Source organism: Hemiscyllium ocellatum, chromosome 37, assembly GCF_020745735.1.
Source record: "Hemiscyllium ocellatum isolate sHemOce1 chromosome 37, sHemOce1.pat.X.cur, whole genome shotgun sequence".
Lineage (NCBI taxonomy): Eukaryota > Metazoa > Chordata > Chondrichthyes > Orectolobiformes > Hemiscylliidae > Hemiscyllium > Hemiscyllium ocellatum.
Window position 1 is genome coordinate 28525529 of NC_083437.1, and position 25594 is coordinate 28551122.

The 25594-nt window shown below is 44.9% G+C and overlaps 1 protein-coding gene across 1 annotated transcript; it reads left to right on the forward strand.

Moving 5' to 3' along the window:
* Nucleotides 1–281: 281 nt before the first annotated feature.
* On the forward strand, nt 282–25558 carry phf13 (PHD finger protein 13). Its single transcript, XM_060852234.1, has 6 exons — nt 282–432; nt 1112–1149; nt 5060–5161; nt 16458–18048; nt 22019–22246; nt 25516–25558. The coding sequence occupies exons 1-5, from the start codon at nt 375–377 to the stop codon at nt 22243–22245; spliced, it is 2016 nt and encodes a 671-aa protein (XP_060708217.1). The 5' UTR covers nt 282–374; the 3' UTR covers nt 22246; nt 25516–25558.
* The last annotated feature ends 36 nt before the right edge of the window (nt 25559–25594 follow it).

A 25594-nucleotide genomic window follows, 5' to 3' on the forward strand; every position in this document is an offset into this window, starting at 1 on the left:
CTTGGACGCAATCAAAACCAGAGGGAGAGGGAGGATACATATCCTGGATCTACCAAAAAAGCATTAGTTAGCCTCCAATGAACAGGGTACACGTTTAAAGAATGGAATTGTAGTGTGTATTCATCATTTTGTGTGGGTCAAAGTTGTTTTTATTTTTGTAAAATTAGTACTTTGCAAAGACCTAATGCTGTTTCCCCCCCTAAGGCTGTGATGCTGATGGAAGGAACCTCATTTACATGAAGATTAAGGGTTGACATCAGGATTTTGTTACAGTGTATCATTCGGCGGGGAAAGGTATCAATTTATTTTTAATTATTATTTTTTTTCTGGAAACCGATTAAATCTGGAGGAATACCGTTACAGTCGAGCCTCGAATGTGGATGAACCTTTTATCCAAAATGACAAATCGTGTCGCCAGAGAGTCTTTCCAAGGTGGGCTTCAGATCCCTACATTTTTTTTCTCTTCGTTTTAAATGCTGCGTTTAAATGATTAATAACTTTCTTTCTGTTCGGTCGGAAGAGACTTATTTCGGATACATTTAGGCAGTTGTCAGGCTGAGAAGACGTATATTTTATTTGTGTGTTTTAAACAATTAATTGAAGGCGTGTTCTGTGTCTTTCACTGTTAATTTCTCGGATCCCGAGAGAGATGGCAATGTCGATGCGGCTATCAGTCGTCAGTTTATTACTTCAGTCCTCTGAAAACTCTTGCTTTCTGTGTGTTGAAATCGGAAGATTTCTGTTTTAACATTGTAACCCCCCTCCCTCCACCCCCGCCAGTCTGATCTCGTTGTTTCCAAGTGTAAATGATCAGGTTTGCGAAATGTGCATAAAAGCTGCCACCCCGATTAAATCCTCGTTTAATGTTGGGGTGATATTTATACATCGGCGGGTGGGGAAAGAGGGAAGGACTGGGGTTGGGTTTATGCTGGTAACTTTTAAGTTTGATCTGCCTCCATATTCTCTGTGGCGAATTCTGCCGGCTGCCTGAACTCGAACAGATCTCGCCTTGGATTCTCCCTCCCTCCCTTCCTTCCCCTCCTCTCCCCTCCCCCTCAAATCTCTTCAGGGGAGGGGAAAAAAAAACTAATTATTTTCCTCTCCGTTACAGACATGGATTCTTCATCGCCCTCAACTTTCGACTCGGAGGTAATTCTATGACATTAATTCTAAAAAGGTCCTTGAATCTTCCTATGGTCGGAATTTAGACTGGATTTTTGTTTTTTTTAAAAGTGATCGATTTTAGTCGACAGTTGGATCAATTTCATTCCCATAGGGGTCCGATTATATACGTCGCGCCATCTTGTCAATTTACCATACCTGTATGTAATTTTTAAGACCCCTTGTTAATCAGAGCAGATGAGTTTGTGTTAAAATGTGTGTCTGGCCGCCTTGCTGTGCTCCCATTCGAAGTTAGCAATCTATTGTTGCGGGGATGGTGGGGGGACATTTCCCCTTTCAATCAGTGCTGTCCTTTTTTTTAAATTCCCTCCCCCTCCAAGAGTCTGCTGCCTGCCTGTTCTTCAGGGATCGCCAATCCCGGTGTGTGTGTGTGTGTTTTTTAGTGATGAATATTCGCCATCTTGCCTCTGACCCGTCCCTTTTTTTCCCCCATCCTTCCCTCCTTCCTCAAAAAGGAATTTTATTTTCCTAATTAATCGTCCCGCGCCTCTTTTGACCTCCTCCACGTCTGCCCCGAACTCTAATCCTGCACACTTCGGTTTCATTAAACCCAGATTGTTTTTACTTTTAAAAAAACAATTTTTATTAAAAAAATAATGTTTCTCTACGCGAACGTGTCCCGCGAGGAAGCCTTTTAATTTATAGTTGAATGGAAAGGTTTGACTGGTAGTAAAATGTATCAATTATACAGAATGAATCGTTCCCTTTGTTAAATGGTGGGGATGTTGTATTCTGGGTAGATGGACCCCTCCTCCCCCTTCCCGGACTGTGGATTATCCGAGATACATCAAACTGAGCTTTAACAGCGAGCAGCTCAATCCTGGGGATATTTGTAAAATCCGAAAGAGGGATTGCCACAACAGCCCTACCTTTTGATCAGTGGGACGACTTATTTTTTTCCCCACAAATGGGTGAAACGCGCTACCTTGCTTGAAGTGAATGGTAGCTGACAATTCCGGCGAATAGGTGGACTATCGGGGTTTAGGTGGCAGAGGTCAAACTGTTTTCGTATCGCCTGCGTTCAAGTTTTCCAGACTCCGACCTTCAGCCCCTTGCACCCTCGCCTACAGTAATCCCATTTCCGTCTGTTGAGCAAAATTCTCAGGCAGTTTAACTACTCACCAGTAAAATGTGGTGCTGGGTAGGATATAGTCAGTCCGGAGGCTTGGTGCCTGAAGTAAAATCGGACACTCAGCTCCTGATCTGACCAGGAGGCAACAGAACCGAAGAGACCGTTCAGGCAGGTAAACAAACCGTTGTGTGTCCCCTTTACCTAAGAATTGCACTGAAGTATTTTCTAATATAAAGCCCAGTTGCCAGGAACTATTGATTGCCTCATCAGTGTTCCTCAAGAGACGTTAATTTGAAAGATTTTGCCCAATCTTTGCAAAATTTCTACTGTGCAAAGTGCTGCACATTATTCTATTGAGCACTATGACTAACAACAAGGCCTTCCTTTTCTTTGTTCTGCAGTGTCTATGGTAATGGGCCAAAATTAGATTTAAATCTTGAAAAATTAGAGACTCAGTGCTCAAATTGTTGACTGGCCATCCGTGACAGACCTCTGTGTACATAAACACTGAACTAATCATCGAGTTATTCAGACCCTTTGGTCCAACCAGTCCACGCTAACTAAACTAAACTATTCTCACCTGCCTGTGTTGGCCCATATCCCTCCAAACTTTTACTGTTCTTTTAACTTACCCAAATATCTTTTAAATGTTGTAACTGTACCTGCGTCTGCCACTATTTCTGACAGTTCATTCCACACACAAACCACCGTGTTTTTAAAAAAAAGTTGCCCCCATGTCCTTTTCAAATTTTTCTCCTCTCACCTTAAAACTATGCCTCCTAGTTTTGAATTCCCCCACCTTAGGGAAAAGACTCTTGTAATTCAGCTTATCTATGTGCCCCATGATTTTATGAACCTGTCTCAGGTCACCCCTCAACCTACTACACTATGGTGAAAAAGGTAGTGGGCTTTTTTAGCCTTTCTGGTTTATTTTTATATCTCAAACCTGTCAATCTCGGCAACATCCTGGTTAATCTATTCTGAACCCTCTCCAGGTTAATAATATCCTTCCTATAACAGGATGATCAGAATGGCACAGAGGCATTACCAAAGTCTTGTACATTCTGAACATGACATCCAAACTCCTACATTCAAAGGTCTGAGCAATGAAGGCAAGTGTGTTAAACGTCTTCTTAATCACCCTGTCTACCTGGAGTGCAAATTTCAAAGACTCCTGTACCTGAACCCCTAATTCTGTCTGTTCTACAACACTACCCAGGGCCTCCAGCATCCACATCCAAATGATCATTAGCCGCTATTTCTGGTATCTCCAGTGACATGCTACCACAGACACCTGTTTCCCTTCTTTCCATTGTCAGCCTTCCACAGGGACAGTACCATCTGGGACATCCTGGTCCACTCTGCCTTCACTCCCAACACCCCACCACAGCCTCATGGCACCTTTCCCTGCAACTGCAGAAGGCATGACACCTACCTGTTTACTTCCTTCCTCTGCCATATCCAAGGGCCCAAACTCACCTCCCAGGTGAAGCAGCACTTGACCTGCACTTCACGCAGTCTGGTCTACTGCATTCGTTGCTCACCAAGTGGTCATCTCTACCTTGGGGAAACAAAGGATAGACTGGGTGACCGCTTCACAGAATACCTACATTCTGTCTGCAAAAATGACTCCGAGCTGCCAGTTGTCTGTCCCTTCAAAGTACCAATCATTCCCTGGCCAACATCTTTGTTTCAGGCTTGCTGTACTACTCCAGCAAAGCTCAGTGCAAGCTGGAAGAACAGCACCTCATTTTCCACTTGGGGACTCTGTAGCCCTCTGGACTCAATATCAAGTTCAATAACTTTGGGGCTTGAACTCTCCCATGTCCTTATCCCAAACCCACATATCAGGTTTTCTTAACCTAGTCGGCTATTATACACAACTCATTGTTAGCCACTAACAGTCACCATTAATAGCTATTCACCCTCCTAGCCAGATTGTTACCCACGCCTTTGTCCATCCAACTGTTCTCTCTCTTTGGGCTCTGTCCCCACCTATCGTTTATTCCTTACCACCAGTTCTGAGGAAGGGTCACTTGATCCAAAATGTTAACTCTGATTTCTGTCCACAGATGCTGCCAGACCCACTGAGCTAGTTTAGCAATTTTGGTTTTAGCTTCAAGTTACAGTATCTGCAGTTTTTTTGGTTTTACTGTACAAGTCTTGCCCTTGTTTGTGTTACCAAAATGTGATACCCCACATTTATCCAAATTAAACTCCATCTCTGCTCCTCAGCCTACTGACCCAATTTATCAAGATCTCTTTGTAATCTTAGATATCCTTCTTCACTATCCACTATACCACTAATTTTGGTAAAAAGGTAAAAGTCAACTGCAAACTTAACCATTCCTCCTATATTTTCATCCAAATCATTTATATAAATGACAAACAAAAGTGGACCTACACCTGTATTACACAGGAAAACAGCTTCAGAAGAATGTTTTCAGTAAACGTACAGTGGCAGATCTGTGCCCATAGACACAGAATCCCTGTATTACTTAGCTGCAAGGAGGATAAAAATTTCATCTACTACTAAACATCACTGAAATCTTGGGGATGACAATGCAAGAATCCCACCTCTCCCAGTCATACTATCCCTATAATCCACTACTTTACTATTAGATGATGGTAGAAACCAGTTGATTTTAATCAAAACTGTTCAAACATTGAAGCTTTGCAATATTAGTGATCATAAAGCAGTATTAACTTGCATACCAATGACCAGAGTACAGTGGTGGGTTTGTCTGTACCAATTGCACAAATTCACATCTAACCTTACTCTCTTTTGCTCTCCCTTCTCCCTAGGATTATACTCCAACAGATAAGAGGTGTAGGACAGTCGAAGATTTTAATAAATTCTGCACGTTTGTCTTGGTTTATGCTGGTTACATTCCCTACCCTCAAGAAGTAAGTTCAACTGCTTCAAACTCCCAATTTTTATTCTCTATCATATTGCAGTTTGACAAAGTAACTATCTTTCCTGCTCAATTTGTAGAAAATGGTACATAAATAATGTGGATAGTGTCACAATTTCAATTCCAACATTGGTGACAGACACCATTCAGTGGCTCAATGCATTTATTCAGTGATGAACTGACCTGGAAATTCTCAGGTTTGATTGGTGATCTGGAATACAATGTCTTGAAAGGATGATGGAAGCAGGTTCAATTGTGATTTTTCTTTTAAATGAGAATTGATAAACAGTGGGGCTGGGGCTAATGGAAGAAGGAAATGTTAAGGCTAGGGGAAGGAGTAACCAGCATGAGATAGCTTTTTCAAAAAGACAATACAGATGCTGAGGGTCAAATTGTTTTTTTCTACGCTCTGTAATTTCATTTTCCAAGCTCAATTAACAGGTCTTGGCCAGGTGGGTAACAGGGGCATAACAGTTGGTCTCTAGTAAGGGGAGAATTTAACTCTGGCTTTGCTCCTGATTGCCAGAAATTAACTATGGTCGCCAAAAGGATGTCCCCCCCCTCATAGGAACATCAGTTACACTGTTTGAATTGGGAGATTCCTTTCGTTTTAGTCAGAGCTAAAAGAAATATCTTTCTCTGGAAAGTCATTAGTCTGGGTAAATTCTCTTTCTCAGCAGAATAGTGGCTGGGTCAGTTTAATGTTTTTAAGGCTGAGTTAGATAGATTCTTGGTTGACAAGAAAGTCAATGGGTATGGGAGTAGATAGGAAAGTGAAGGCCACTAATTTGAATACAAATTAGGAGTAGACCCTCTTCAGCCAGCTCCACTGTTCAATAAGTTCATGGCTGATCTGATTAACCACAGTCTGACCTACCACTGATCAAATCAGCCAGGATCCTACAAACTAGTGGAGCAGGGACTGCATAAGTTAGTCATAATTCATAGGTTTGAGACACTTCAATTAGGGCAATATGAGCTTGGCACTCACTATTGGTGATGGTGACAATGAGGAGTTGGGATTGAGGAACCTGTACCCTAGCATTGGAAAGGAAAGGAAGGTGATAAATGAAGGAGAAACGCAGATACTTTTCCTTAAGTGTGCTAATCAGTGTCCTTAAAGGTAGGAAGGATGTATAACAAAACTTGCATGCTTTTGATCGAAGCTATGCACGTAGGGCATAAGGGGAGAGAGAATCTGGAATGGGAGAAGGAGAAAAGATTGCATGATTCTACCTGACCTCCTTCATTTTTGAAGAGTGTTGTGCTGGAAAAGCACAGTCAGTCAGGCAGCTTTTGAGGAGCAGGAGAGTCGATGTTTCAGGCATAAGCCCTTCACCAGAAATGATGCCCAAACATCAACTCTCCTGCTCCTCGGATGCTGCCTGAACAGCTGTGCTTTTCTAGCATCACACTGTTCGATTCTGATCTCCAGCATCTGTCGTCCTCACTTTCTCCTGGGTCATTTTTCACTTGGCAACAATCTTCAAATCAGCACCAGAGGCCCTTTAACATCACCCAGATATGGCATCTCTGTAACAATGTCCAATTGGGGAGAAATGGAAGGCTTCTTTTAAAAAGGGCATCATTGACCTGAATTTGACAGGCAAATGTTCACCCCCCCCCCCCACTCCTCCCATTTTCTAGACATGTATTATTTTGAGGGCTGGATGTTTTGGTTTACAAAACAGCAAGCAGTCACTCTCCAGTCAGCTTCTGGGCTCATATTGTTACACTGAGCAAATAGTTGAGTGTAATCTGTTTCTTATTTCAATCCCGTTTATGGGTAGAACATCTTGTTTTCCTGTTAATGTTGTGGTATTCCAAGCATGTCGCTTAGAATGTGCCAATTCCCAAAGAAAACCAGAGACTTTTGATCAAACAAGTTTTCTGTTTGACTCCATGAAACTCAGTTGTGTCTGGATGTTCCATTTTCACAGATTTTGTCAGCTGTTTGGGGTCACCCGTTGACTAAGGCTGTATAAAGGAGTGGGTGGAGATAATTATTTAAAAAAAGAGGAGAAAATGTACATTTCTATAACCTCCAGATGTCACAATGCACTTCACAGCCAATTTTGTAATGCAGGAAATGTTTTGGTCAGTCCAAGTACAACAAGGTTATTGATTAGCTGCTCAAGAAACAAAGTTTTTTTTCCAGTTGAGGAATAAATATTAACTTATGATACAAGAGAGAACTCGCCTAATCATCTGTTGTTTTAAAAAGTGCAACAGGATCTTTTATGTCCACATGAGAGGGTTCATAAAGCCTCCTCATTTAGAAAAAAAATCCATGCAGGTGCTCCAATCCTTTAGTACCTCCCTAGAGTGTCGACTTTGATTCTCCTTAGACATAATCTCTATCAAATGTCTATCCTTGGACTGAATGAATTACAATCAAGGATATTGATGAAAGAAGCAACTAGAGAGCTAATAGACGCACTGGTAGTAACCTTCCAAAAAGCCTTCTATTCTGGGAAAGGGCCCAGAAACTGCCAATGTAATACCTTTATTTGAAAAGGTAAGGAGGCCAAAAAAAACAGGTGACTGTGGGTTAGTTAGCATAACATTGATCATTGGAAAATGTTAGAGACTGTTATAACAGATGTAATAGCAGAACATTAGAAATGTGTAACATAATCAAGCAAAGTCAGCATGGCTTCATGAAAGGTAAATCGTACCTGAGATATTTCTTAGAATTCTTTTGAGTAGGTAACAAGTGGGATAGTTGAAGGGGAACCAGCAGAGATAATATATTTGGATTTTCAAAAGGCAACAAGTTATTGCACATGTAGCTACCTCATAACAGAGCCCATGGTATTGAGTGCTTGGTGCAGGATAGAGGATTTGCTACCTAACAGAAGACAAAGTTGGGATAAGGGAGATACTTTCAGAATGGCAATCTAATTAATGGAACTCCACATGAGCATACTCTGATTACAATTATTCACAACATACGTTCGTGACTTGGACGAGGAAAGTGAGTGTACATTAGTCAAGTTTGCAGATGGCACAAAAACAAGAGTGGAAAGGCAAGTGGTGAGGATGGCACAGAGTCTACAGAAGGCTAAGCAAGTGGACAAAAACTTGGCAGATGGACAATCACGTGGGAAAGTGTGTGGTTATGCACTTTTGGAAGCATGAACATTATTTAAATGGAGAATGGTGTAGCACACAGGGACTTGGTTTCCTTGTCCATGAATCGCAAGAGACGGGCATATAAATACAGTGGTAATAAGGGAGTGAGATGGAAAGTTGACCTTTATTTCAAAGGAACACAGTATGAAAGGTAGGGAAGTCATGCTAAAACTATTCAAAGCATTAGAAAGGCTCACACCTACAATACTGTGAACAGTTTGGGTATTTTATCTAAGGAGAGATGTATGGCATTGGATAGGGTTAACTAGCCTGAACGTTTGGAGGGATTGTCCTATGAGGAGAAGTTGATTAGATTTGGCCTGTGCTCATTAGAAGATTGAGATTCTCTCAAGAAGATTTTCTCTCATGGGTCTTGACAATGTAGATGCTGTGAGGTTTTTTTTCCCCACATGTGGGAGAGTCTAAACTCAGAGGGCATAATCTCAGAGTAAAGGGTCCATTTAAGTAAGAGATAAAGAAGATTGTTTTCCCCAGAGGGTAGTTGAAATAACTGCAGAGGCCAGTGTCTCATCACCAAGTCACCCTTTTATTTAATGTGCATAGTACATAGGCTCTCTTCAGCAAGCCTGGAGTCAGTGCCTCAACTGAGGAGACTCTCTGAATCTCCTGCTTGTAATTTTATTTTACCACCGGGGAAAAGCAGAAAGCAGTTCACAAGAAAAAAAAACACTATATACAGGGGAAAGGGCAGCAAAGCCAAACGCCATCGTTCAACCAGTTTTCAGGGAGATGAGGAACCTCAGATCCCACTTCCATTCATCACAAAGATAACAGTAACAAACACAGACAAGACAGTGCATAGAACCCAGATCCAATATAGCTATAAAAAAGTCCTTGGCTAGCCTTCCTGCAGGACAGCTGTCGGTCTTCCAGTCTCTGGCTGCCCTGTGTACTGACTGACCCTCCCCAGCACTCTTTAATATCCCAGTTACTTTTTAAAAATTCTCTTTTCTTTTTCTTTGGGATATCTGACACTCCGGCTTATTACCCCCACACGACCATCTAACTGCGGTAGTGCTTATTTTTCCCCAGCACCCATGTTAGTGTGTGCTCATGTGAGACACACAAAGTGTACAAATCTCTATTCATATCTCCTGTTTTTTTTCCCCAGTTTATATATTTTTATTAAACAATTCAGTTTACAAAACAATTAGTGTTAACAGCTGTATACAAAGAAACAGCAATTTTACACGGGAAAGGAATGGCAAACTCCAGGCCCCAAACCCCACCATTCAACCATTTTTCAGGGAAATGAGGGCAAACCTCAAATCCCAGTTCCAATCATCACAAAACAGTAACAATGACAGGTACATATAAAACAAACCAATTACATAAGAAACAGTGCATACAATACAGACCCCCAGAAACCCCTCCCTGAGCCTCCCACCTCTACGCACCTTCCAGCCCTTCCCCATGCCCCTTCCAGTTCTCAGTCTGCCCTGACACACCTTTCGACCACCTCTAGGACAGCCTGCCCAGGGTGACAGCACTGAGGACGGTCCAGCTGCCTTCCGGTCTGCCCCTATGTACCATCGGGTTTTCGCCCACCCCGATGCACTGTCCGGCCCATGGACTACCCTGACACACCTTCCGGCCACCTCGAGGACAGCCCATCCTCTTCCCCAGGAAAGAAAGCGTGCAGGGCAGCCCCCAAGTCTTCCAAATCCCAGCCTGCCTCTACGCACCTTCTGGCTCTCAGCTGCTCCAACACCTTTTGACCAGCCCGTCCCGATTACCCCTTCTCGGGACAACAGCGCTCAGAACAGTCTACCCACCTTCTGGCTCTCGGAGCGACTGGCATCGGGGTAGCCTACCCACCCTCCAGCTCTCAAGGTGACAGCTTTCAGAACTACCTATGAGCCTCCCAGCTCACAGTAAGGCCTGCGAGACCCAGGGACACACAAGACAGTGCAGGTGATAGCCCCAACAAACCACATGACAGAGTAAATTATCAACAAACAGTCTTTTCTGGTACATAGAGTCCATTAGCATTTCTCTTCAAAATGTAAAGTTCATTCCAGGAACACAGATTCAACTTCAGTATACAAAGTGCACTGTCAGAAATGGAGTCCACTCCAAACTGCAGAGTCCGTTGCTAAAAGCAGAGTCCACAACCTAGGGCAGAGTCCACTTCCGAAGGCAGCAAATGCACACCCCACAGCACACAGGTGTTCAATCTTCATGGAGTCCTGGCCCATCCTTGGAGAACCAGGCCCACTCATAGGAAAACAGTATATTGTAAAGGTGCAGTTAACTCACTGGTTTGGTCCATTCCAGAAGGCAAGGTCTTTTCCAAACTCCTGGATACAGCAAGTGCTCACCTCCCAGCACACACACACAGGTGGTCAGTCTTTGCAGAGGCCTAGTCCAAAGGTCAGGCTTACCAATAGGAACAGCTCATCTGGTAAGATGTATTTTCTCACAAGGACTCAGGCCAAACACCAAAAAAAGTGAAAATACATACAAAAAAAAAAGACAAAGAAAACTAGAGTCCAACGGCTAAGCCCTACCACAAATTCAATAATTGTTCTTTTCTCAAAAAAAAGTGTGACACACAAGCTGTAACCAGCCAGTGAAACAACAATCCCCTAATGAGAACTGAGTTACCCCTGAAACACTGTGCACCAGACAGTTTAGAAATCAGTCCTCACTAAAGGAATACCAGTTAACAAACTGGCTAAATAATTCAGCCAGTTTAGGAATCTGGTTTCCCCCCCAAAAAAGGAGCAAAAACCAACAGTAACAGTAACACACTGACTGTGGCTCAGCCAGCACAGAATCAGTCTCCTAAATTGAGAAGACTCTGAATCTCCTGTTTATTTTTTTCTTATTTTATTAAACAATTACAAAACAGTTTTCAAAATAGTTTACAAAAAAAGTTAACATTTACAGCTGTATACAAGAGACAGCAATTTTACAAGGGAGAGGAGCAGCAAAACCAGGCCCCAAACCCTACTGTTCAATCAGTTTACAGGGAAATGAGGACAGACCCCAAATCCCAGTTTCAAGCATGACAAGACAGCAACAATGACATTCGTACAGAAAAAGACAATCCAGTTACATAAAAAAAAAGCAGTGCATACAATACGGACCCAGCAAGCCCCCGTCCCTCCCAACTTCCAGCCACTCTAAGGCAGCCTGCCCCTATGCACCTTCCGGCTCTCTGTCCACGCCATGTCCCTCCAGTTCTTGGTCCGCCCTGGCACACCTTCCGTACACCTCTCGGACAGCCTGCCCCGGTACCCGTCCAGGGTGACAGCGCTGAGGATGGCCTACCCACCTTCCAGCTCTCAGTCTGCCCCTACGTACCATTGAGCTCTCACTCACCCCGATGCACAGTCTGGCCCGTGGAGTGCCCTGACACACCTTCCGGCCACCTCTAGGACAGCCTGTCCCCTTCCCCAGGGATGACAGCTTGCAGGGTAGCCCACAAGTCTTCTGGATCTCAGCCCGCCCCTATGTGCCTTCTGGCCCTCGGCCACTCCGACACACCTTCCGACCACCTCTAGGACAGCCTGTCCTGATTACCCCTTTTCTGGATGACAGTGCTCAGAACGGCCTACCCACCTTCCGGCTCTCAGTCTGCCCCTACGTACCATTGAGCTCTCACTCACCCCGATGCACAGTCTGGCCCATGGAGTGCCCTGACACATCTTCTGGCCACCTCTAGGACAGCCCATCCCCTTCCCCAGGGATGACAGCGTGCAGGGTAGCCCTTCCGGATCTCAGCCTGCCCCTACACGCCTTCTGGCTCTCGGCCACTCCGACACACCTTCCAACCACCTCTAGGACAGCCCGTCCTGATTACCCCTTTTCTGGACGACAGTGCTCAGAACCGCCTATCCACCTGCTGGCTCTCGGGGCGACCTGCATCAGGGTGGCCTATCCACCCTCCAGCTTTCAGGACAGCCTACCAACCTTCAGGTTCACAGGATGGCCTACCCACCCTCCGGCTCTCGGGGTGACAGCTTTCAAGACAACCCATGAGCCTCCCAGCTCACAGTAAGGCCTGCCAGACCCAGGGACATACAAGACAGTGCAGGCGATAAGCCCAACAAGAAACGTGAGAGAGAGTTAATTGTGAACAAACAAACAAAGAGTCCTTTCTGGTACACATATGGTCCAAATATAGATTCCATTCTCAGGAACAGATTCCACTCCAGATTACAAGGTGCATTGTCAGAAGTGGAGTCCACTCCAAACTGCAGAGTCCACTTCCAAAGGCAGCAAATGCACACCCTGCAGCACACGGGTGTTCAATCTCCATGGAGCCCTGGCACATCCTTGGACAGCCAGGCCCACTCACAGGAACACAGTATATTGTAAAGGTGCAATTAACTCACAGGGGTTTTGGTCCACTCCTGAAGGCAAGCTCTTCTCCCAGACTCCAGGATACAGCAAGTGCTCACCTCCCAGCACCCACACAGGTGTTCAATCTTCAGAGGCCCAATCCCAGGGCTAGGCCTCCCCACAGGAACAGCTCCTCTGGTAAAATGTATGTCTTCCACAAGGGCTCAGTCCAAACACCAAAAAAAAGTGAAGACACATAAAATAAACAAAGGAAACTAGAGTCCGAGGGCTAAGCCCTACCACAAAAATTAACATTTTTTTTTACTTTGAGAAAAGGACAGAGTAATACACAGGCTGTAACCAGCTAGTGAATCAACAATCCCCTAATGAGAACTGAGTCACACCTGAAACACTGTGTGCATCAGGCAGTTTAGAAATCAGTCCTCACTAATGGAATACCAGTTGACAAACTGGCTAAATAATTCAGCCAGTTCAGGAGTCAGGTTCCCCTAAAAAAAGGAGCAGAAACCAACAGAATCACACTGACTGTGGCCCAGCCAGCACAGAGTCAGTTCCCTAAATTGAGAAGGCTCTGAATCTCCTGTTTTTTTTAAACCCCCACACTACCGCCTAACTGCGGGAGTGCTTATTTTTTTTCCCCAGCACCTGGGTGTGTTGCAGGTTGAGACACAGTGAAAGACACAAGGTGCACAAATCTTTATTCGGTTTCCACCACCAGGAAGAAAAGAAACACCCGAGTGGCCAATAACAAGCAGTGACATCAAAGGGCAATGCTGTGTGATCAAACAGTGAAGGGGAGGGCAGGGATTAAATCAAAATAGAATTGGAGGGAAAAATGATGCACTCCACTCCCTGTGGCGCCCACCTCCCCCTGAACTCCAGGGTGTTGGTGGACACCGCATGCCCCTTCTCCAAGGACACCCAGGCTCTAGCGTAACCGCGGAAGCGGGGCAGGCAGTCGGCCCTAACGACCCCCTGCCTGGACCTGTTTTTGGCCAGTTTGGCCAGGCCCAGGAGCAGACCCACGAGGAGGTCTTCAGACCTGCCCTCCCTCCCCAGCACCTGTGTGTGTTGCAGTTCCACATATGACAAGATAGTGACAATGACATTTGTATATTAGACAATACTGTTACATACAGAAGTGCAGACAATACAGACTCAGCAAGCCCCTGTCCCTCCCACCTTCCAACCACGCTAAGGCAGCCCGCCTCTACCAACCTTCTGGCTCTTGGTCCACCCTATGCCCCTTCCAGTTCTTGGTCCGCCCTGACACACCTTTCGATCACCTCTAGGACTGCCCGCCCCAAGACCCGCCCGAGGTGACAGCGGTCAGGACGGCTGACCCACCTTCCGGCTTCACTAACCATCCTCAGCACTTTTCAACCACCTCTAGGGCAGCCCGCCCCGGTACCTGCCCAGGGTGACAGAGCTGAGGACGGCTACCCGCCTTCTGGCTCTCTGTCTGCTCCTACGTACCATTGGGCTCTCACCCACCCTGGTGCGCCAACTGGCCAGTGGGCTATCCCAGCACACCTTCCGGCCACCTCTAGGACAGTCCGTCCGCTTCCCAGGGACGACAGCGTGCAGGGTAACCCACAAGCCTTCCGGATCTCAGCCTGCCCCTACGCGCCTTCTGGCTTTGGGCTGCTCTGACACCTTTCGACCACCTCCAGGGCAGCCCGTCCTGATTACCCCTTCTCGGGACGACAGTGCTTAGTACGGCCTACCCACCATCTGGCTCTCGGGGCGACTGGCATCAGGGTGGCCTACCCATCCCCTCCGGCTTTCAGGACAGTCTACCAACCTTCAGGTTCGCAGGATGGCTTACCCATCCTCCGGCTCTCGGGGTGACAGCTTTCAGGACAACCCATGAGCCTCCCAGCTCACAGTAAGGCCTGGTAGACCCAGGCACACGCAAGACAGTGCAGGTGATAGACCCAGGAAACATCACAATACAGTTAATTACCAAAAAAAAAGTCCTTTCTGGTACACGGTCCAAATTTATACAGTCTTCAAAATACAGAATCCATTTCCAGGAAGAGTCCACTCCAGTATACAATGTGCATTGTCAGAAATAGAGTCCACTCCAAACTGCAGAGTCCGTTACTAATAACAGAGTCCGCAACCAAGGGCAGAGTTCACTCCTGAACGCAGCAAATGCACACCCCACAGGTGTTCAGTCTCCATGGAGTCCTGGCCCGGCCTTGGAAAACCAGGACCACTCACAGGAACACAGTATATTGTAAAGGTGCAGTTAACTCACATTGGTTTGGTCCACTCCCAAAGGAAAGGTTTTCTCCCAAACTCCAGGATACAGCAAGTGCTCACCTCCCAACACACACACACAGGTGTTCAATCTTCAGAGGCCCAATCCCAGGGCTAGGCCTCCCCACAGGAACAGCTCCTCTGGTAAAATGTATGTCTTCCGCAAGGGCTCAGTCCAAACACCAATACAAAGTGAAGATACAAACAAAGAAAACTAGAATCCAAAGGCTAAGCCCTACCACAAAATCATTATCCTTTTCTCAAAAAGAGTAACACACAGGCTGTAACCAGCCAGTGAAACAACAATCCCCTAATGAGAACTGAGTTACACCTGAAACACATTGTGTGCATCAGGAGTTTAACAATCAGTGCTCACTAAAGGAATGCCAGTTAACAAACTGGCTAAATAATTCAGCCAGTTCAGGAATCAGATTTTCCCCCTCCCAAAAAAAGAAGCAGAAACTAACAGTAACATACTGACTATAACACCAGCCAGCACAGAGTCAGTCCCCTAAATTGAGAAGACTCTGGATCTCCTGTTTTTTTTTTAAACCCCCACACTACCGCCTAACTGCGGGAGTGCTTATTTTTTTCCTCAGCACCTGTGTGTGTTGCAGGTGTGAGACACAGTGAAAGACACAAGGTGCACAAATCTTTATTCGGTTTCCACCATCAGGAAGAAAAGAAACACCCGAGTGGCCAGTGACAAGCAGTGACATCAAAGGGCAATGCTGTGTGATCAAACAGTGAAGGGGAGGGCAGGGATTAAATCAAAATAGAGTTGGAGGGGGAAATAATGCACTCCACTCCCTGCGACGCCCACCTCTCCCTGAACTCCAGGGTGTCGGTGGATACCGCGTGCTCCTTTTCCAGAGACACCCGGGCTCTAACGTAACCGCGGAAGAGGGGCAGGCAGTCGGCCCTAACGACCCTCTCCACGGCCCGCTGCCTGGACCTGTTTATGGCCAGTTCGGCCAGGCCCAGGAGCAGACCCACGAGGAGGTCTTCAGACCTGCCCTCCCTCCTCCATACCGGGTGCCCAAAGATCAGGAGTGTAGGACTGAAGTGCAAACAAAAGCAAACCCTCCTGTTTATATCTGTCAGCCAAGGCTCCCTGATTATCCCAGGTTAACAACCCCAATCAAGGATCTCATCATCAATAAGATCCATCTAGCCCTCATTTCAATCACATCCGGTAGTGAATCTGTGGAATTGTTCTGACACAGAGGGTTATCAAGGCTAGCATGTTAAGAATATTTAGAGCTGAGATTTTTAATCAGTAAGGCAATCAAGGGTTCTGGGGGAAAGGCAGAAAAGTGGTGCTGAGGATTATCAGATCAGCCATGATCTCATTGAAAGACAGACCAGACTTGATGGGTTGAAGGTCAACTTCTCATGTCTTATATGCTGAAATCTTTGATGTGGCATTTGAACCCGTGAGTTTCTGACTTCAAGTCAAGAATGCTGTTCACTTGGTATCATTGATTATTATCCACCGACACATTGCGAGGGGAAACTGCAGCAGCTTATTTACCTGTTATCTTTGTGCATTTTAGGAGGTGCCTCTGCGGAACAGTTCCAGCCCTCCCAACAGCACAGGCAGTACCGTGGAGAGTGAACCTTGGGACATCCCATTGTCTGTCCCTAACACCAATAAAGGCAGAAAGACTTTCAGCGGTTTCAAAAAGGCCAAGCCGTACTCATTTCTGAAACACCACAAATCAGGCAGCTTCATGCTGCCCCCGTTCAACCGCAGGAAGCCCGACAAGGTGAAAAGGAGGCGTGAGATGAGGGCAAAGGATGACCGCCTAAAGCTAGAAGAACCACAGATTGAAGAGGTCAGCAAGCAGGAGCCACCTGACCCCATCGCAGAAACCAGTGTATTGTCTCCTGTCCATGGAGCAGAGGATACAACAACAGCTTCGATTTTCCTGAAGCATCTCTCTCAGGAACCCCTTGCCCAGCAGTCCCTCGTTCAGCAGCCCATCACTCCAGAGGCCTGCGTTCAGCAGCCCCTGACTCTGGAGGCCCGTGTTCAGCAGCCCCTGACTCTGGAGGCCCGCGTTCAGCAGTCCCTCACTGTGGAGGCCCGCGTTCAGCAGTCCCTCACTGTGGAGGCCCGCGTTCAGCAGTCCCTCACTGTGGAGGCCCGCGTTCAGCAGCCCCTCACTCCGGAGACCCGCGTTCAGCAGCCCCTCACTCCGGAGACCCGCGTTCAGCAGCCCCTCACTCCGGAGACCCGCGTTCAGCAGCCCCTCACTCCGGAGACCCGCGTTCAGCAGCCCCTCACTCCGGAGACCCGCGTTCAGCAGCCCTTCACTCCGGAGACCCGCATTCAGCAGCCCCTCACTGTGGAGGCCCGTTTTCAACAGCCCCTCACTGTGGAGGCCCGCTTTCAGCAGCCCCTCACTCCGGAGACCTGTGTTCAGCAGCCCCTCACTCCGGAGACCTGTGTTCAGCAGCCCCTCACTCCGGAGACCTGTGTTCAGCAGCCCCTCACTCCGGAGACCTGTGTTCAGCAGCCCCTCACTCCGGAGACCCGTGTTCAGCAGCCCCTCACTCCGGAGACCCGTGTTCAGCAGCCCCTCACTCCGGAGACCCGTGTTCAGCAGTCCCTCACTCAGGAGACCCGCATCCAGCAGCCCCTCACTCCAGAGACCCGTGTTCAGCAGCTGCACACTGTGGAGGCCCGCGTTCAGCAGCCTCTCACTCCGGAGGCCCGCGTTCAGCAGCCCCTCACTCCGGAGGCCCGCGTTCAGCAGCCCCTCACTCCGGAGGCCCGCGTTCAGCAGCCCCTCACTCCGGAGGCCCGCGTTCAGCAGCCCCTCACTCCGGAGGCCCGCGTTCAGCAGCCCCTCACTCCGGAGGCCCGCGTTCAGCAGCCCCTTGCTCCAGAGGCCCGTGTTCAGCAGCCCCTCACTCTGGAACCTCTGGTTCAGCAGCCCCTTGTTCCACAGCCCCACTCAGAATCTCCATGCACAGGCCAGGACAGTTCTTCTCTGCCAGCTACTGCGGCAAATGTGATGAATGAGACGATAAAATGTGAGAAAGTAGAACGACAGAGGACTGTATTCCGTCAAGGAAAGCAGGTTGTGTTCAGAGACGTGGACACAACTGGGAATGATGAAGATATCATGGTGGATTCTGGTAAGTGAATTTTTGGAATGTTAATAGTCAACTCTCACCAGCTCCCCAATTTTCGTTCACCATTTTTCAGACACAAGTCCAGAGTGTGATGGAATATACTGCACTTGTCTGGAGGTGTGCAGTTCCATAAGCACTCAAGGAAACTCCATACTATCCAGGACAAAGCAACCACTTGATTGGAACCCTATCCACCACTTTCACCATTCACTTTTTCCATCACCAATGCACAGAGGTAACAGTGTGTTATCCTAAACCCAACCCCATGTGACAGATTCATTGCAACAACTCAGCAAGGCTACTTCAACAGCACCTTCCAAACGCATGACCTCTACACTTAGGATAAGGGTAACAGATGTATGGGAATACTTACCAGCAAGAGCTTCTCTCCCAACCCCACAACATCTGAAACTATTTGTTGCTGGGTCAATGGGTTCCTACCTCTCATGGACTGCAGCAGTTTGATAGGTGTCTCAAGAGAAACTGACATGGTGCACTTCATAGACTCTGTGCGCTCCCTTATGTCTCAGTTGCTAAGATACCTTTTTCCTGTGTGGGCCTAAATCCTATGGATTACAACTCTCCCAGTATTGATTGGTTTTATGCCCAGAGCCACCTGTTCTCAGCTAAGCCATTAAAAGAACAGTCACCAATGATATAGCTTTAATCATCCATACAGATTGTAATTTGCATGGTAAATGAGGATTATAACAAATAGGATTAGAGACTGGTCTCTTTAGAATATATTATTGATTGACCTGTGATGACCAAAGCTGGCCCTGGTAGTACTAGTGTCAGATTATAACTGTTTCTAACTGTCAGAACTAGATGATAACCAACAGCATTGGTGATATACATGTGACAGTAAAAAATGAGGTCTGCAGATGCTGGAGATCACAGCTGAAAATGTGTTGCTGGTCAAAGCACAGCAGGTTAGGCAGCATCTCAGGAATAGGGAATTCGACGTTTCGTGCATAAGCCCTTCGTCATATACATGTGACAACCAGGACTATAGGCAAAAGACCATCTCCAGGACTGTCCAAAGGGACAGTGATCTTCACAACCTGGCCATAATGTCTTGAATCTATGAATCTGTTTCTCATAGTGCACCAACAATTAATTGATATTCCTGCAACAATATTCACAACCTTGCATATGTACCTAATCACCATGGTAAAGTGGCCAATCTCCCTGTATCAAACGCTGTCTAATCCCAAGCTTGAGAAAAGCCGCTGTCTATCGCACTTACCTCATACTAGCTCCATTACATGGTGTACACCTCAGTGAATTAAAGAATTACCGTTGAAATAATTGAGGATTAAATACACATTGTATTTTCTCATGAGCTGACATTTTAAAGAGTATTTCCACATCTCTACTCCTTGAGGTGCTATGTTTGGGGTTTGAGTCTGTTGCTACCAAATGTGGGGACTCACATCTAAGATTGTTTTATCCAGCTATTATTTTTACACTTGCTTTCCAACGAGAGTTGCCTCTCTCTCATCCAAGAGGTTCTGAAGTCAATTGTACTTTCTCCCAAAGCCATTCTTGCTGAGATCAGCAAATACAGCAGCAATGAGGTTACCTAGGACTTCCATGATTTGTATGACTGAATACCTACAGTTACAGGTAAAATTAATTCTTCATTGACTGCAGATTATTAGGCAGCTAAGCAGAGATCATTTTCACATCACAAACATTGCAGGAATTGTATTATAGCTTGAGAAAGCCAAGATATTTATCCAAGATATATTTATCCAAGATAAAAGGGTGGACGCTAGGAAATTGTTTCCATTAGGTGAGGAGACTAAGACCCGTGGACACAGCCTGAGAATTAGAGGGGGTCAATTCAGAACAGAAATGCGGAGACATTTCTTCAGCCAGAGAGTGGTGGGCCTGTGGAATTCATTGCCACGGAGTGTAGTGGAGGCTAAATGTGTTCAAGGCAGAGATTGATAGATTCTTGTTGTCTCGAGGAATTAAGGGCTACAGGGAGAACGCTGGTAAGTGGAGTTGAAATGTCCATAAGCCATGATTGAATGGCGGAGTGGACTCGATGGGCAGAATGGCCTTACTTCCACTCCTATGTCTTATGGTTTTATATTTATGAACTGAGCTGTACTCCCTTGAGTTTCAAAGATTGGGTGATTTAATGAGGTGTTTAAGATAATTAATACTTTGATAGTTTCTCACCATCATGTGGTGGGGTAGTCCAGAATAAGGAACATTTTTTTTAAAATGGGAAAAAGCTGTTCGGCGTTGATATCAGGAAACACTATTTCACACAAAGGGCAGTAGAAATGTCGAACTCTTTTCCCTGAAAAGCTTGTGAAATTGGGGTCAGTGGAAAATTTCAAACATGAGTCAATAGATTCAGAAATAAAACAAAGAACTGTGGATGCTAGAGATCTGAAACAAAGTCAGCAGGTCTGGCACCATCTTTAGTGAGAAAACAGATTTAACGTTTCGAGTCCAATGACCCTTCCTCAGAATTTCTGATTTTGTTTGTGTCAAAAGATTCTGGTTCAAGTCTATTCAGAGAAATGGAGTAAAGAGTAAATTAACTGAGATATTTGAGTAGTGGAACATGTTTTGAGGGACTGAATGTTCTCCACCCGTTCCTGTGTGTTCTCATTTTCCTTTGTGAAATTATTTTGGTTAGTCTCAATCTAGTTCCAAATAAGCAAAATTCCACACCAGAGAAGTGCTAGGAAAATAACAGATTGGCCAAATGGTCAAACAAGGGAGTAAAAATGAACTGAGATATATTTGATGGCCTTGGACATGAGTGAATACGCAACTTGAAAGTGAAGTGTTTAGATCTACGTTAACTCGAGAGAGAAGCACCAAGCTTCACCTTGTCCACATGTTCTTATCTGTCTGTTATTTCAACATCAAAAATTCTTGCACTCCTCTCAACTTATTTATGAAATTTGGCCTGACTTATCCTTAATACAACTTCAGGTAATCCTCCAGTCCTTCTTGCAAATAGTTATTCGTCACATATGAACCCACAGACTGTGGCACGATTCCATCCAGGACAAAGTGATCCATTTCATTGGCACCCCATCCACCACCTTCCACATTCAATCCCTCCATCACTGACTCATGGTGGCAACAGTCTGTACCATCTACAAGATGCACTGCAGTAACTCACCCAGGCTGCTTTGACAGCACCTTCCAAATCTATAACTTTTATCATCTATATGGTAAAAACCAGCAGATGCATGGGAACAATATCATCTGTGCAAGTTCCTGTCCACTGTGTACATCTTCCTGATTGGAAACTCCTATCTCAGTCATTCACTGTCACAAGGTCAAAATCCTGGAACTCTTTCTTGAGACACTATGCATGCACATAGGCTTCAGCAGTTCATCAACAACTTCTCAAGGGTAATTAGAGAAGGGGAATGAATGGTGAGCCAGCCAATAGTGCTAACATCCTATAAATAAGTATTTTTAAAAAAAGTTTCAAGTCCCTCTCCAGAAACCTGAGCCACAAGATCCAGGCTAACACCTGCATTTCAGTACTGAGGGAGCGCTGCACAATGAGAGGTGCCCTCATTCAAATGAGACATTAAACCAGAGTTTACCTCTCATTTTTCTTTTTACTCATTCATGAGATGTGGGTGTCGCAGGCTGGGTTGCATATCCCTAATTGCATTTTTTCAGGTGGACGTAAATGTTTCTAAGGCCTGTATTTTGAAGCAGATCAGGAGAGTTCTTTCTACTGTTCTGATGAATATTCACCCACCAACATCACTAAAATAGATTATTTGGTCATCATCCATTCATGAGATGTGACTGTGCACAAATTAGCTGCTTTCCACTTGTCAGTGAAATTATCTGAAAGCACTTCACTGCATTTAAAGCACTTTGGGACATCCAGGGCTTGTGAAGGTTGCTATGTAAATGCAAGTTATTGTTGATCTGGTTTGTGATTAATCTTTGGACCTTTCTCTTGAAACAACAGATGATGATTCCTGGGACTTGGTGACATGTTACTGCATGAAGCCGTTTGCTGGTAGGCCAATGATTGAATGCAACGAGTGTGGCACCTGGATCCACCTGTCCTGTGCCAAAATCCGCAAGTCCAATGTCCCGGAAGTGTATGTCTGCCAAAGGTGTCGAGATTCCAAATACGATATTCGCCGATCAAACCGATCTCGAATCAGCTGCAGGAAGCACTTCCTCGACTGAGGTGTCTGAGTCTTTCTATTTTTATTGGTTTTGTTTTGTTTCAGGGAGAGAGAGAGGAGAATATTGAACTGGCATCAAGGGAGGGTGGAAATATAAAAAAAAAATGCATTTTAAAACAAAATAATTTGATGCACTTATTTGGAGAGTTGCATCTGTTTCCACAGGAATTGCCTGCTTTTTGACTCTGTCTCTCCCTTCACCCTTACTGCTTCCAGGAATAACCCAAGAAATGAATACAAATTAAGCCAATCTTTCTGATATCACACCCTGAATAAATAAGTGCAAGGGAGACTGGAGGCATGGGGTTGATTTGCACGAGGAGGGGAATGAACTTGCTGACTGCTATAAACTATATTTTCCTTCCCCTTTCTCCATTCCCTTCACTCTTAACCTCTCACCCCTTGCATTTAAAAAGCCTTAATCCACCAAGGTCTCCACGATGAAAGTGATAGCCATCGCCCCCATTTTTGGTGCAATCCCTAAAATGTTTGCCACTAAAGGAGCTGCAACAGATAAACAGGGCCTGTGCAATAGTTAAAGTCTTCAAGCATTAATGTTTTCAAAAGAAATGGGAAGGGAATAATAGATAATCAATACCTAATGGCCTGCCATTTATTAAAGTGTAATAAAATCAGATAGTGTTGGAAATACACAATGATTCTGTAAAATTTGAGAGTTGTTAAAGTAGGTTCTGACCAAGGGGATGTACCTTAAATCTGTCTTCTCTCTTTACAGGTTACAACTGACTTGCTGTGCTATATCTAATATTTTCTGATTTTGTTTTCACTTTCCGGCACTTTCACTTTTAACATAACAATATTTACTTTGGTTGAAATGCCTTTTTGCTCCCTCCACACTTTCTTTAAACTTTACAGCAGTCAAAACCCAAACAAGTCTGGCTGTTCCGACAGCATGCTGGTTGACAAAGAGTTAAAATCCAGCAGGAGGTGTATGATAATATTCTGGGTTAATCCATCAGGTTTGACTGGTGCTGTTAAAAGGTTTAGAATAGACAACCAATTTTGGATTATTTTTGGAGAATATGTGTCTTAAGGGGGCCTTTACAATTTTTATGCCTGCAATTCAGTATTTAGAACAAAGCTTGTTACTTCCGTGAGGAGGAAAGGTATCCTTAAGTGTCAGGATTGTGGCTTTTAAATGAACAGTTGATTAACTCTCATCCTCTTCTATATATTGAAAGAATTGTTTTATGGGTTGCAAGGAGAGGAGATGACAAACTCAACATTTTGTCAACTCTTAAAAGCTCTGGATAGAAATGTCTGTTAAAAAGACAGCAGCATAGCCTCTCTCTTGTTGGGGGGAGGAGGGCAAGAATGTCAGTGACTTTTAAGTCTTTTTCGTCCTTACTTGGCACCATATGCAGTAAGTTCATTATAGTAATCTGTGAACCTGAATTGAAGAGTTGGGTGAAAAGGGCGAGAGAGAGATCACATTGTCCTCTCTTGTCCATCTCTGTACCTCACAGTACATGAAGACACTGTAGAACATGACCATGGTTCCCAAGATGTTGCCTCAGTCATTCAACAGGTACTCGTGTGGTGTTTAAATGTTCAGTGGTGATGCGGCTTCATTTGGAAAAGCTTTGTGGGTCATCTGAATGACTGACTCGATTGGTAATTTGGCATTTAAATGAATGCAGACACTACTGTTTTGAGCGTTGTAAATTTAGAGTCTTCATCATTTGACCCTTTCCATTAAAGGAAGGGGTAGGGGAGATGAGGAGGTTTCCATCTGGTTCAACCTTCCATCGTTGTATACTGTAAAATATTGTTCGTGTATTTTTACTCCCAAATGTCTTATCCTACAAAAAAACCGCCAAGTTGTGTCTCCTCGACTTGCTATTTCCAGTGAGAGGAAAGAACACAGAATTGACTTCATTGATATTATTACAGCCAATCAAAGTGCACAAGTGTTTCTGCCTCTCATTGTAGGTTGGGGAGGAGGTGATTGTACACAATCAGCAACTTTCCATTCCTGTCCTTTAACTCTATCCCAATGGTCAAGTTACCTCAAACCAAACATATGTTATCTTTCTCCCCTTTCTTGTAATAATCGGTTGTAGGAGGGTGTAGGCCATAGACATAGTGAGCACTTAGATGCCTGACAATCAACCAGCATCCTATCACCACCATTGTACATGAGGAGTTAATTCACATCCTCAAATCACCCAGACTCCAATATTAGAAATGCCACCTTGCTCTTGAGGAATAATGTTTCCTAACTACTTCCCTTCTACCAAAGGTGTCTCCCTTTTGCTGTTAGAGATAATGCTTTAAATTTTCCTCTCTCTATATAGAGGGAGGAGTCAAGAGAGAAAGACAGAGATAGTGGGTTGAGAAGGTAGTTCTTATAGAGCAGCCACTCCTTCAGATTTGGTAGTAGGGTTCTGATCAGAATGCAGCCAAGATTCTCACTCATAATTGCTATACTGTGTTCCCGCTGGGAATATGTGAACATGAGCAAGGGCAGAATCTAGCTCAGTTTGCTAATCACCGTGAATTAGTTGGATAACACATACTTTTCACACATATACACACATGCGTGAAAAACAACTGTGCAGCCAGCAAGTGGAGAGTCTGGATCTTTACAATCCTCCAATTCGAGGAGGGGAAAATCCTGAGCCATATCAGTCCGTGTAAATCCCACAAAGGCCCTAGATATCTACATATTAAAAATAATTAATTCATGCTCAACACTCTCCCCTCCATTTTCTTTGGAGGAATGTCTGTCTCCTTTACATTTACCTGTCAAGCCCCCTAAGAATCTTGTATGTTTCAATAAGGTCTTCTCTCATTCTTCTAAACTCCATTGAGTAAAGGCCCAACTGACTCAACCTTTCTGCATATCCCTCCATTCCCAGGATAAACCTAGTGAACCCTCTATGGACTGCTTCCAATGCAATATATCTTTTCTTAGATAAGGGGAAATTGATGAAAATTAGGGTGTTTTTTTTAACAGAGCAGCATTGTTTTTATTTCAATCAGCAGTGTTGCTCTTGCTCCCGATGACAATGCCGACATGAGATTTTCATGGATATGTAACAAGTCTCTGACTTTGAAAGTGTGTGCCAGGAGTATTGGACTGTCTCCTTGGAAGAATTGTTAAAATGGAACAAAGAAAACCTTGTTTCTGTGAAACTTTGTACGTGTATATCGGAAGTTATTTTGTAAATAAAAATTTAACTATTGGTATTTTAAATAATAAATCTGTTGTAACTTATTTCTCCTTTATTTTCTGTATCACATGAAGGACATTTGAGGCACAGAAAAATGCAGTGGAGGTTGGATATAGAGGCAAGTCCACGTTATATTTTGCAACAAGATTATAT

What these genes read in the sequence shown, in the direction of transcription:
- phf13 (XM_060852234.1), top strand. Translation starts at nt 375, where the DNA reads ATGTGGATGAACCTTTTATCCAAAATGACAAATCGTGTCGCCAGAGAG. An exon ending in CGCCAGAGAGTCTTTCCAAG is followed by an intron (nt 433 to 1,111) that starts GTGGGCTTCAGA and finishes TCTCCGTTACAG; the next exon opens with ACATGGATTCTTCATCGCCC. An exon ending in CCTCAACTTTCGACTCGGAG is followed by an intron (nt 1,150 to 5,059) that starts GTAATTCTATGA and finishes CCTTCTCCCTAG; the next exon opens with GATTATACTCCAACAGATAA.